The sequence below is a fragment of the Eumetopias jubatus genome, unplaced genomic scaffold (assembly GCF_037043125.1).
Source record: "Eumetopias jubatus isolate StellerSeaLion01/CBP00866 unplaced genomic scaffold, mEumJub1_p1.0 scaffold_13, whole genome shotgun sequence".
Classification (NCBI taxonomy): Eukaryota; Metazoa; Chordata; class Mammalia; order Carnivora; family Otariidae; genus Eumetopias; species Eumetopias jubatus.
The window spans coordinates 18,706,384-18,719,009 of record NW_028274819.1 but is presented as its reverse complement, the minus strand read 5'-3'; the positions used below and the strand labels follow the sequence as shown (position 1 = coordinate 18,719,009).

Sequence of the window (12,626 nt, the reverse complement as noted above, 5' to 3'; positions counted from 1 at the left end):
ATGCTCAAGGCCATATGACTCAGGAGGACCACCTGCCCATTCAGCTCCCAGGCGCAGGGCAGAGACTGCTAATTGCCCACCAACACTCATTTTCCCCTTTCTCCAGGGCAAACAGCCAGACTCTAGGTCCCAGATGCTCCTGCACGTAGGTCTCTCAATGTGATTAAGCTTTTTGCCAATGGCATATACTGGCAAGGGAAGCGTGATTCTCCCAGTCCTAGGCCTTAAGGTGTACCCTCCCACCACCCCCATGCTCTCTTTCCCCTTCCCACAAGTGGGAACCTGGATGCACCTCCAACCCAGCGGTGATCAAGCTGCCAAGGCCAATGGCCTAGAGGATGGCAGGGCAACAGGACGGAAGGCCCCCCAGGCTCCTGGATGACTTTGTGGAACCCAGCAGCCTGCCAATCTGGAATGGTCCTCATAGACTATTACATGTGAAAGAAACACATTTCCCTCTTCGTTGAGCCACCAAATCATTATGGGCTCTCATTCTTATAGCAGCCTTCCCTGACCCTAAATAAACAAAGAATAATACTGGCAGTTTATTATTTGCTGTCTTAGCAAAACCCCTACAATATGAGGCATTGACTTAGTGGTTTTGCTGCAGGTGGGAAGCGTGCAGACATTGCAGGCTGGAAAGTTGGAGACTGTAGTTATACCTTGGAAAAACAGCTGATAAAACCATTTTTATTACGCTTTGGAATGCCGGTCATGTGCTGGCTGAGTTCACAGCTCTAGCAGAAGTGGCTGGAAAGAGCTGGAATATCCGTGTATCCTGGTTGCTGTTCTTTGTGGCTTTCAGCAGATTATTAAAGAAAGACCTGAGAGATGGAAAGGAATAGAGAATATCTAGAAACATGGCGCCTGAGAGGTGAAAGCCACCCACCCTTCTTTGTCATCCACATAGAAGGAAATCAGCTATTGTGGCTTAGAGCCTTTCTGGAAGACCACCCAGGAGACCCAGCTCAGGATCCAGCCCAGGAGTGAGGTTAGGTTAAGGGTATTGTCTTCCCACTCAGACTTATTGTTTCAGAATTCCCCCCCCAGTGGCCCTGGCCCAAATGAAAGTTAGATGGGCCAGAGCAGGAAACAAAGTAATAAAACAAGCTTCAGAACTCTGCTGAGAAAACATCTTTGGGTGTGGTTTTTGGCACCTGGAACTAGCTAGAAGCACCTAGACCAGAAGCCTTTTGAGGGGATTGCCAAGAAAAGTAGGAATTGACCGGTGATTACAACTGTTTGAGCCCCACGGAGGTCAGACCTTTTAACACCTACTTCAGAAGCGGCCACAGAGGACGATGGGGGAGGAAGAATTTTCCAGAACTGGGTTGGCCAGATTAGCCTCATCTGCCAGAGCAAGTCCTCACCAGTTGCCAGGACAATTTGTTATGCACCAGTGACTTTTTTTTTTATTTTAATTCCACTATAGTTCACATACAGTGTTATATTGGCTTTAGGCGTACAATATAGTGATTTAGCAATTCTAGACATCACCCCATGCTCATGACGACAAGTGCACTCCTTAACCCCGTCTCCTATTTCGCCCGTCCCCCCACAACCCTCCCCTCTGGTAACCATTGGTTTGTTCTCTATAGTTCAGAGTCTGTTTCTTGTTTTTTTTCCTCTCTCTCTCTTTTTTCCCCCCTTTGCTCATTTGTTTTGTTTCTTAAATTCTACTTATGAGTGAAATCAAATTGCATTTATCTTTCTCTGACTTAACTTACTTCACTTAGCATGATACCCTCTAGCTCCATCCATGTTATCGCAAATGGCAGGGTTTCTTTTTGATGACCAAGTACTACTCCATTGTATATATCTACCACTTCTTTACACAGATGGACACTTGGGTGGCTTCCATATCTTGGCTACTGTAAATAATGCTGCTATAAACACAGGGGTGCATGTATCCCTTTGAATTAGTGTTTTTGTGTTTTTTGAGTAAATTACCCAGTAGCGCAATTACTGGATCATAGGGTAGCTCTATTTTTAACTTTTTGAGGAACCTCCATACTGGTTTCCACAGTGGCTGCCCCGGTTTGCATTCCCACTAACAGTGCACGAGGGTTCCTTTTTCTCCACAGCCTCGCCAACACTTGTCCCTTGTGTGTGTGTGTGTGTGTGTGTGTTTTAATTATTATTTTAGCCATCCTGACCTGTGTGAGGTGGTATTTCATTGTGATTTTGACTTACATTTCCTTGATAATGAGTGATGCTGAACATCTTTGCATGCGTGTCCTGGTGACTTTTGAGTGTTTCTCTTCTTCCCTTTTACACATGGGAGTTTGACTGTGGTTTCCCCATTCCTGTCCAGCACTGTACTTGGGTGTGTGGCGGGGGGGGGCGGGGGGGTTGCTGCTGGCGGGGGGAGGTGGGGACAGAGGAGCTGTCTTGAAGTTTACATGTCACTGGGCCATGAGGAACCATATGTGGCTCTAGAGAGGACTTCCTTTCTCCCAGATAAACTGTACTTTGGCTTGGAGTGTAGCCAGATGGAATTTGGGATTGACGTGCTCGGAGAGGGGGTGAGTGTGTTCTGTGGTGGGAAGGGAGATCTCACCCATATCTGGTAGCCAGTCGGACAGAGCAGAGTTGAGACTGCCCATGATCCACTGAAATCCATCTTCTGCATCTTTCCCTGCATGGGGCTAGACTGAACCCCTCGGGCCTCCTTTGCAGTGAGCATGGCCATGTGCCAGAGTTTCCTGGACTCAGCAAGCAAGCAGTGCATGCCATGCTGGACTGAGGCTTTAAGACTGTGGGCATGTCCCTCTTGTTCTTCCCAGAAGAATGTAGGCCTGCCTGCAGTCTGCCTTTGACCCAGCATGAGGGCAAGGCCTGGGGACCTCATGACATTGAGCTAGCTGCCTGTGGAGGTGGAATGAGGACTCAAGATGGGCCATTAGCTGAGAGAGAAATGAGCTCCTGTCTTCCCTAAACCATCGCATTCCCGCTGGATCTCTGTATGAGCTAAGCCTTTGCCTTCATCTGCAGCAGGGCCAGAGGCTGTTCACCACCCATCTGACCCAGAGCAGATTTTCCCACATCAGAAGAACGTCCCATTCTCCTGACTGGGGCAGGGACATCAGCTTCCCACCCCGGAGAATGCAGCGGCTCAGGACCAGGACAGGAAGCAAACAAACTTGGATCCCTAATAAATCATCCAGGGAATTGTTTATCCAAAGAAACCACAAAAGCCCATAAGTGTTTAGGCCCCAACACAGCCCTAAAGGAAGACATATTTTCTGTCATCCACTTCAGATGAGGACAGAAGACAAGGGGGAGTCTTCCAGAGGACTGACCATCCGCTCCCAGGGCAGGAGTCCTCACAGTCCCTACCCAGGACTAGTGTGCTTTGCCCATGTTCTGTCTTCTGTAGCTGGTACCTATTACAGTCTTATTTTCTCTGCTTCACCATTGCCTTCACCCTTGGTTGGGTGGGTGGGACAAATGAATTGTCTCGTAGCCTGCTGGTCATCAGACCACAAGGAACCACATCTGAACCTGGTAGAGAGGCCTGTGCATCACTCAAAGATCTGGAGTATGGTAACTTTGGTGTCTCCCTCAAGGAAGAGGATTGAGTGTGTCCTACTCATGGGAGAATGAGCCAAACACTCAGGTGTTTGGTGGCTACAGATTGGTAGTGACCCCCTAAGATCTGTTGTCCTATTTCTGCTTTGTGGTCTTCTCTCAGAGAGGCAATTGTTTTAGTAAGATTTGTTCATTCATAGAACGATGTTTAGTCAGATTTTTTTCATCTATTCCGTGAGAACATTTTTTTTTCCCCTGGCCATTGTTCTTTATCTGGCAGGCTTTGCGGATCTTTCCCAGCCTCCCCCTCCCTTTTTTAGCATTTTTGTATTGGTTCTGTGCTAACTCAATATAAGAAATTACGTGCCATGAAATGAGTTGGATTTTCATGCCCCAGATTTTCATGCCCTAGAAGGTTCTTTCGGGGAGTGTAATTTTGCTGGCTCTTTTTGAGATTTGCTGCCACTGGGTTATTGTACTATTTTCTCTGCACATTAGCTGCTTCACCCCAACCTGCAACACCGTGAACCAGTTCGTGAACAAGTTCAACATCCTCTATGATCGACAAGGCATTGGCAGGCAGATGCGGGGCCTCTTCTTCTGAGCAGGTACTTGAAGGGACAATGCACAGGTCGGACAATGGCCCCACAGGGGAGGGGTGTCACACTCCCATTAGAGAAACCTCCTGTCAATAATAAAAGGGGAGCAGCCCCACAGCACCCCTTAAAAAAAAAGCCTCACCTGCAATGAGGCTTTTCCATCTCTACTCTTGCTTCTCAGATCTGTAGCCTGTGTTCATTATTATTATCATCTAGGTTCATTAGTTTAGGTTGGTCGTTCTCAACCGGGGGCAGTTTACCCCTTAGGGGATATTTAGCAATGTCTGGAGACATTTTTGGTTGCCACAGTCTAGACTAGGGATTGATGCTACTGGCATCTGGTGGGTAGGACCCAAGGGACGCTGCTAAACATCCTACAGTGTATCAGCCCCTACAACAAAGGGTTATGTGCCTGAGGTTGAGAAACTCATCTTTAGAGTAGGCCTTTGGTTAAAGGTGAAGTATTTTGGCCCAAGTTCTTTGAAGTTGGCCACTCCTGGGCTGGCTTGTTCTTCACCTCTCCACCTTCATGGCTTTTGTGTGAAATTTTTGTTTCTGCCAGTCTTTATGTATTTTTGAATCTGTGGTTTCTGTAATGGAGTCTGCATTATTTTTTCTGTTTACCTTTTCACTTTCTGAACGTCCAGGAAGGAAGAGGGAATTTGCTTCTTCCTGCTTCAACGTTCATACCAAAATCTCTGGGGGGATACTTCAATCTAAAACTTCAGCTTAGATGTTTTAGTTGAACCAGGGAATATGAATTCCGGCTTCAAAACCACCGACAGCGCATTTGAGGTTATGAATTCTCAGGCAAAATACTTGCTTCCTCAATTCAGTGCTAAGATCTCTTTGTAGGTTTTAGTGGGGATAATGAGTGGGGCGGGCGGTGGCAGGGGGGATGTACTCCTAGTTTCCCCCCTAATCTGATGGAGATCAGCTTTGTGCAGGGCTGGTGTCTTCCATTAGTCTCCCACCTTGGGTTGACCCTTATTTCTCATCTTTATTGGCTTGTGAGTACCAAAGCCAAGATCTGACAAATGCCCTTAAGGTGAACGGCAACCTCCTGCCCTGCCCACCTCTCTGGGCTCCTAATTTCACCTAGATTTTGACTTCTGAACGTTTTATGCTTTCTTGCCAGATCCTTGATTAATTTTTTTAAGTTCTTATTTTAACCAGCTTTGTTGTTGTTGTGGCTTTCAGCATAAAAATCAGTGAGCATCTCTATTCCACCGTCCTGCCTCTACACAGAATCTCTGTCCTTACCTCTCTGAGCCTCTACTTCCTCATCTCTAAAATGGGAATCATTGCAGAACCTCTATCACCTCTCAGAACCTTCTGTGAGGATTAGTGAGGTAATAAATGTAAACCACCCAGAACAGTGCTTGGCAGATGGTGGGTGGCTCGTGAGCATTAGTCACTCCGTTTCTCTTTTTCCCAGTCCCTTCCAGTCCCTCCTTCCCCTTTCCCTGTGGTGGGAGAGAGCCTCAGGGCAGCAAATCTCTGGTCGCCAGCAAGCCCTGCTGGCCACAGACCCTGCCAGGACCCCACCTCCTGCCCACGCCTCTGCTTCTGGTGTCGGCTCCTTAGCCCTGCAGAGCTTTCACTGTTTCCCCTCACTGTTTCCTCCCGCACTGGAAAAGGGCCAGGAATACTGTTTCTCACTGTCAGCACCCTTCCCCAGCCAGCCGGAAACAGCTCTGTCTGCAGAGAGGCACAGCCACCTGGGCAGGTTTGCCTGTTCTACAGACCTGGGGTCACATCTCCCCCACCTCCTCCCCGCTGCCCCCACCCCTCCCCAGACAGGCGTGGGGGCAGGGGTGAAGCTTCCTTGATTTTTTTGATAGCTTTTAATTTTAATAATCTCATGTTTAGGGGGAAAAAGGTGCAAAAATAGTAGAGAGAACTTTTGTATATCCTTAACCCAGATCCCCCAAGAGTTCACATTTTACATCATTTGCTTTATCATTTTAGCTATTGGTTTATCGATCTCTCTATATATATACACATATACACACACATACATTACTATTATTATTGTTTTTTTTATTTTCTGGACCATGTGAGAGATGCAAATATGTACCCTTTAGTACCTCTTAGTGTGTGTTCCTAAAAACAAGGACATTGTCTTTCATACCTACAGCGCTGTTCTCAAATTCAGGAAGTTAATATAAATGTAATACTATGATGTAATCTATAGACATTCATATTTTTCCAATTGTCCCAATAATGTCCTTTATAGCAAAAAAAGAAAACCCTGTTTTTTTTTCTTGTCCTGGATCCAGGATCACACGTTACACATAGTTGTCAAGTTTCCTATCTGGAATAGTCCCCCAGTCTGCCCTTGTCTTTCATGATCTTAACATCTTTGAAGAGTATAAACCAATTCTTTTGTAGAACATCCCTAAATCTGAGTTTGTCTGCAGTTTCTTCATGATTAAATTCACGGTTATGAATATTTGACGCGAATACCACAGAGCGATATCATGACTTTCTCAGCACATTGGATCAGGAGGCACATGGTGTCATTGTCCCTCACTGGTGATGTTCACTTTCATCCCTTGGTTGAGGTGGTATTGCCAGGATTTTCTACTATAGAGACAGGATTTTAAAATAACCGAGCATAAGGAGGAAAAAAGAGAGAGGCAAACCAAGAAACAGACTCTTAACTACAGAGAACACACTGATGGTTACCAGAGGGGAGGTGGCGGGGGAGGGAAGGGATGGGTGAAATAGGTGTTGGGGGTTAAGGAGTGCACCTGTCGTGATGAGCACCAGGTGATATATGGAAGTGTTGAATCACCTACATTGTACACCTGAAACTAACATTACACTGTATGCACTAACTGGAATTTAAATTAAAACTCTAAAAAAAATAGAGTTTCGGTTAACTTAGGGAAAAAAAAAGGTTTTCCTCATTGTAATTAAGAAGTATTTTGAGAGTAGATAAATATCCCATTCCTTGTCAAACTTCACCCTGTAGTTTTAGCATCAGTTAACGATTCCTTTTTTTAAAAAGATGTACTTACTTATTTAGAAGAGAGAGATCGCGCATGGCGGGGAGGAACAGAGGGGGAGAGAGAGAGAAACCCAAGCAGATACCACTCTGAGCTCGGGGCCCGATGCGGGGCTCGATCTCACCACCCATGAGAGCACGACCTAAGCAGAAATCATGAGGCGGCCGCTGAACCGACTGTGCCACCCAGGTGCCCCCAGTAACAATTCTTGCCCGAATCAGTTTCTACTATGATGTTTGTCAACTGGCAGTTTTTCAAAACTCCACCATTTCCTCTGCATTCATTAGTCGGCATTCTAACATAACAGAGTCCTCCCCCACACCTTTATCCGTGTGCTCATTTATTTATATCAGGTTGGACTTGCGAATTTCTGTTTTATTCAACACCTTATCATTTTTACTATCATTGTCTATGTGGAGGCTCAAACTGTCCCAGGCTCGGTCAGTAGGGGCCCAGGAGCATTTTAACTGTTCTTCCTGCATCTAAGAGCAGGGCCTGTGTTTCTTCGGCTCATTGCCAATCCTAGCTCCTAGCACAGCACCTAACATTTTTTTACTTTTTCTTTCCTTTTAATTCCAGTACAGTTCACATACAGTGTTATCTTAGTTTCAGGTGCAGAATATACTGATTCCACCCTTCCGGAGATCACTCAGTGCTCATTGTGATAAGTGAACTCTCCATCCCCTTCACCTGTTTCACCCATCCCCCTCCCTGTAACTGTCTATTTGTTCTCTAAGCCTAACATATTTTTTTATTATTATGTTATGTTAATCACCATACATTACATCATTAGTTTTTGATGCAGTGTTCCATGATTCATTGTTTGCGTATAACCCCCAGTGCTCCACGCAGAACGTGCCCTCTTTAATACCCATCAGCGGGCTAACCCATCCCCCCACCCCCCCCTAAAACCCTCAGTTTGTTTCTCAGAGTCCATAGTCTCTCATGGTTTGTCTCCCCCTCCGATTTACCCCTCCTTCATTCTTCCCCTCCTGCTATCTTCTTCTTCTTTTTTTTTTTTTTAACATATAATGTATTATTTGTTTCAGAGGTACAGGTCTGTGATTCATCAGTCTTACACAATTCACAGCGCTCACCGTAGCACATACTCTCCCCAGTGTCTGTCACCCAGCCATCCCTCCCCTCCCACCCCCCACCACTCCAGCAACCCTCAGTTTGTTTCCTGAGATTAAGAATTCCTCATATCAGTGAGGTCATATGATACATGTCTTTCTCTGATTGACTTATTTTTCTCAGTATAATACCCTCCAGTTCCATCCACATCATTGCAAATGGCAAGAGTTCATTCCTTTTGATGGCTGCATAATATTCCATTATATATATATATATACACACACACACACACACACCACATCGTCTTTATCCACTCATCTGTCGATGGACATCTTGGCTCTTTCCACAGTTTGGCTATTGTGGACATCGCTGCTATAAACATTGGGGTGCACATACCCCTTTGGATCCCTACGTATGTATCTTTGGGGTAAATACCCAGTAGTGCAATTTAAGCCTAACATATATATTTTTTTAAGATTTTAATTATTTATTTGACAGGGAGAGACACAGCGAGAGAGGGAACACAAGCAGGGGGAGTGGGAGAGGGAGAAGCAGGTTTCCCGCCGAGCAGGGAGCCCGATGCGGGGCTCGATCCCAGGACCCTGGGATCATGACCTGAGCCGAAGGCAGATGCTTAACGACTGAGCCACTCAGGCACCCTTAAACCTAACATATATTTTTTTAATGAATGGTAGAACCCTTGTCTGTAAAGTATCAGTAATTATAGTAACTATCATAGGGTTTTTGCCAGAAGTCGAGCCATTACAATACAAAGTGCTTAGCGCACCATTAATACGAATAGCTCATGTTTGTTCCCCCACTTCCTATGTGTCAGGTCCTGTTCGACAAAGTTCCACGCGTATTAATTCATTATACTGATCTTGTGAGGTAAGTGATACTGTTTCCTTGTTCCGCAGCAGAGGAAACCAAGGCTGAGGGAGATGAAGCGTCTTGCCCAAGGTCACACAGGCAGTATGTGGTGGCCCCAAACACCGAGTCTGTTTGCTGCAGAGCCTGTGTTCTGACCACTGGGCCGCATTGCCCCCCTCACACCTGTCCTGCGATCGAGACAGATACGCCAATGAGTACACAACGCGGGGGAGGGCGCAGCATGAGGGCAATCACACCCACGGCAGGGCACAAGGTATGAAGGTCCAGACCCCGAGGGGCCTTCGCAGCCGGCTCCCTGGGCGGCATCTTGTGACCTGAGCTGTCCTCTAGCCTCACCCTTCCGGCTCCGTGCTGCCTCCCGTCAGTCCTGTTGCTGCTGCCTTCGCTCGGTGGGAGCAGCTCTGGCTCATAGCCCACCCCCTGCTCCTCGACGGTGAGCTCCCGACCTATGCGTCCGTGGCTTTGACCACTGACTCTCTGCTTCTGAGCGCCGACGCCTGTCACAGCTTCAGGTATTTATTTGATTAGTCAATGCTTGTCTGCCTACCCCGATGGACTCTAAGCTCCCTGAAAACAGACATCACATCTGCTTCGATTGTCATTGTATCTCCTGAGCCAATTGGACAGATAGTAGGCGCCCAGTAAATACTTGTGGAAGGTGTGGATGACTACAGCTCTTCACTCTCTCATCTACTCTTTCCCTGACTTTTCCCCAGAGTCCTGCAAGACAGCGTCCTCAGCTATAAAGATTGAAGGCACCCTTGATGGTTCCGAGAAAGAAAGGGCCTGTTGCCCAAAGCCCACACCAGCCAAGGAGCAGGGCTAGAACCCAGGCCCACTGCACCTTTGTGACTTGTCCCCCAGTGCCCTTTACCTCGGTGTCCAGATCCCAGCCCCGTGGAAGTAGCTCTGGGCTTCTGGAAGCTCATGCAGAGGGACTCTGGGTAGTAATTAGTTCTCAGGAAAATAAAGTTATTTATATTCTTAATACTTGGTTTTGAAATTTATATAATTGAGGTGTTTCTGGTGAGTCAGACTGATACCAGGAGTGGCCTTAAAACCTCTCTAAAATTGACAGCTCTGCTTGGCTGTGCAGTCCTGAAGGTGGCCAGAAAAGACCTTTCTTGCATGAAGTGCAGACCCACCTGGTAATAATAGATGTCAGGACTAAACCCAGATTAGGAGACATACCCTAAGGCAAAGGTGATTTGCTGTCACTGACAGGCACAAGAAAGGAGTTTCTGTATCTGGTTTACCAATAGGGCCAAGTAAAGGGTGAATATCAATTCAAAGAAAAAAGTCACTTAAAACCCAAGCCATGAGCCAGGACCAGGAAGACAACACCCACGAGTGGTGTTTCTCTGTAGCAGAATCACTGAGCAAGCTGGTTCATGCAGACACTTGGGCTCTACCCCAGTAATGCTAAATCATGATCTCTAGGAAGAATTTTTCTCTTTCATAAGCATCCATCACCTAAAGGGATGCTGGTTTACACTGGTCTTTTTTTTTTTTTAAGATTTTATTCATTTATTTGATAGAGACAGCGAGAGAGGGAACACAAGCAGGGGGAGTGGGAGAGGGAGAAGCAGGCTTCCCGCTGAGCAAGGAGCCCAATGCAGGGCTCGATCCCAGGACCTTGGGATCATGACCTGAGCCGAAGGCAGACACTTAACAACTGAGCCAGCCAGGACCCCCTACACTGGTCTTTGAAGCCCAGTGTCATCAAGAAAAGACTACATGATGTGACCTGGCATGAGAACCCTCCAGTACCAAATATATGGGTGGGGATGCAAACTTTGTGAGATAATCTGACACTATTTATGCCAAACACTAAGAAAGTATTGCATAATATGTCCTGCACATTAAATGATTCTAAGTGGTAGTTCTAATGTGTGACTGTTTCATTTTATGCATTCTACATGCATCTACATCTTGGAGTTTTTTCTTTTTTTTCTTTCTTTTTTTAATGTAGATGCCCTGTTCTTTGGTTAGTTTTGATATCCATGGGGGAAAAAAACCTCAGTATATGTAATAATAGTTTGCAAGGTCATAATGCTTAATCAAATACCATCCCCATGTTCTTAATTGTCTGAAAAAATTGCTTTGGTCTGCCTTCAACCCCTGTGGTGGGCTAGGGTAGGATAATTTGATTGCAGTTGATATACAAGGGAGCTCCTAGATCAGGAAAGAAAAGAGAAACATCTAATGAAGGAGAAAAGGTGGAGGAACACTGCAGTAGCTGCAGGAAGTGTTGAGGGGGCTGCCCTGGAATCCTCAATTAAAGAAGAAGGGCTTGGGGACGGTTCACTCCCCATATTTCCCTCGAGGTAGACAATGCCACAGCATTCTGTATTTCTTCATTTATTTAATGCAACCTCCCAACCCAGAACTTTTTATCTCAGTTTTCCTCCAGTGGATATGGGGGGTCCAGCATGGGTGAGGAGGCTCTCATGCACCTGCCCCAGCCAGAGAGTGGTGCCTCCTGAACTTTCACACAAGCCTCATTTGCCTCACCCTGGTCCTGGCCCTGTGCAGGATAAAGCCAATGGATAAATAGACTGGTGTCATTGAGGACCACGATTTTTGGTGTACGAGTGATAAATGAGAGTAAGTAAACACCCTGTACTCCTAAATTTGAATTGGAAGTATCAGTATCAATTCATAATGTTTTTCTTCTTGTGACATATTTTATTTTAAAAATAAGAACACATTTCCTAGTTCTGTCCATGGAAAAGTCCAGAAACAATGACTAACCCAGTAGTGAAAAGCACCCCTGGCGCCCAGATTATGGTCTTTAAATACCACTTGCCACCAAAAATTACCATGGATCTTTGGAAAACTATACAGGGTGAGCCTGGAATATTTTTTCTCACCAAAAAGCAAAGAATCTGTTAAAGGCTACTGGAGTTCAGTCAAAAGGACTCAGGAGCCAACTTGAATAAGCTCCCACTGACCATTGATGGAACAATTGGAGCATCAATAAGGATAATAACTGTAATGGATTGAAACACATCAAATGTGTTTAATTGCATAATTTCTATAGTGATAACAATCTCATTAATCATCTTTGGGAGATACCAATGAACAACTCATTTTGGAAATGCTAACGATAGGGAAAGAATCAGTTATTCTGCCTTTCCTATGTAAACTGTACTTCACAATTACCAAATGATTGATGAGGGAGTTTCTCTTCACAGGGGTATTCCAGCTGACGAATGGAGAAGGACTGCTAGAGTTAGGGCATCACCATATCCCAGCTCTGATGAGTTCATGGATCTAGGCAGTGATCATCCTTCCTATTTATATTCCCCAAAGGGAAACAACCAGACACCACATGCTTCTTGGTGGAAGAACACAACCCCAATGAAGTAGTCTTGCCAAATAATTGAGCCTGAATTTTATTACGTCTCCAGATCCAATTATGAATGCACAGGAAAAACAGGGAACAGAGGAATGTGTTACATGACAGTAAAGGGATGCAGTTTGCAAAATCCAGACTGTTTCTGCAATAACAACA

At 45.7% G+C, this 12,626-nt stretch overlaps 1 protein-coding gene across 2 annotated transcripts in view; it reads left to right on the top strand.

Moving 5' to 3' along the window:
- The window catches only part of ALKBH3 (alkB homolog 3, alpha-ketoglutarate dependent dioxygenase), a 68,761-nt gene extending 58,153 nt beyond the window's left edge, over window positions 1-10,608 (top strand). Inside the window, exons 9-11 of one of the 2 annotated variants that reach the window (XR_003610550.2) lie at window positions 4,030-4,139; window positions 9,136-9,621; window positions 9,826-10,605. Coding sequence is in view for 1 of the 2 variants with exons in the window: in XM_028111177.2 (XP_027966978.1) it covers window positions 4,030-4,092 (63 nt within the window). In the remaining variant the exon portion in view is untranslated. Of the gene's footprint in view, window positions 1-4,029; window positions 4,140-9,135 lie in introns of both variants that reach the window. The other variant, XM_028111177.2, reaches the window with a different exon arrangement.
- The last annotated feature ends 2,018 nt before the right edge of the window (window positions 10,609-12,626 follow it).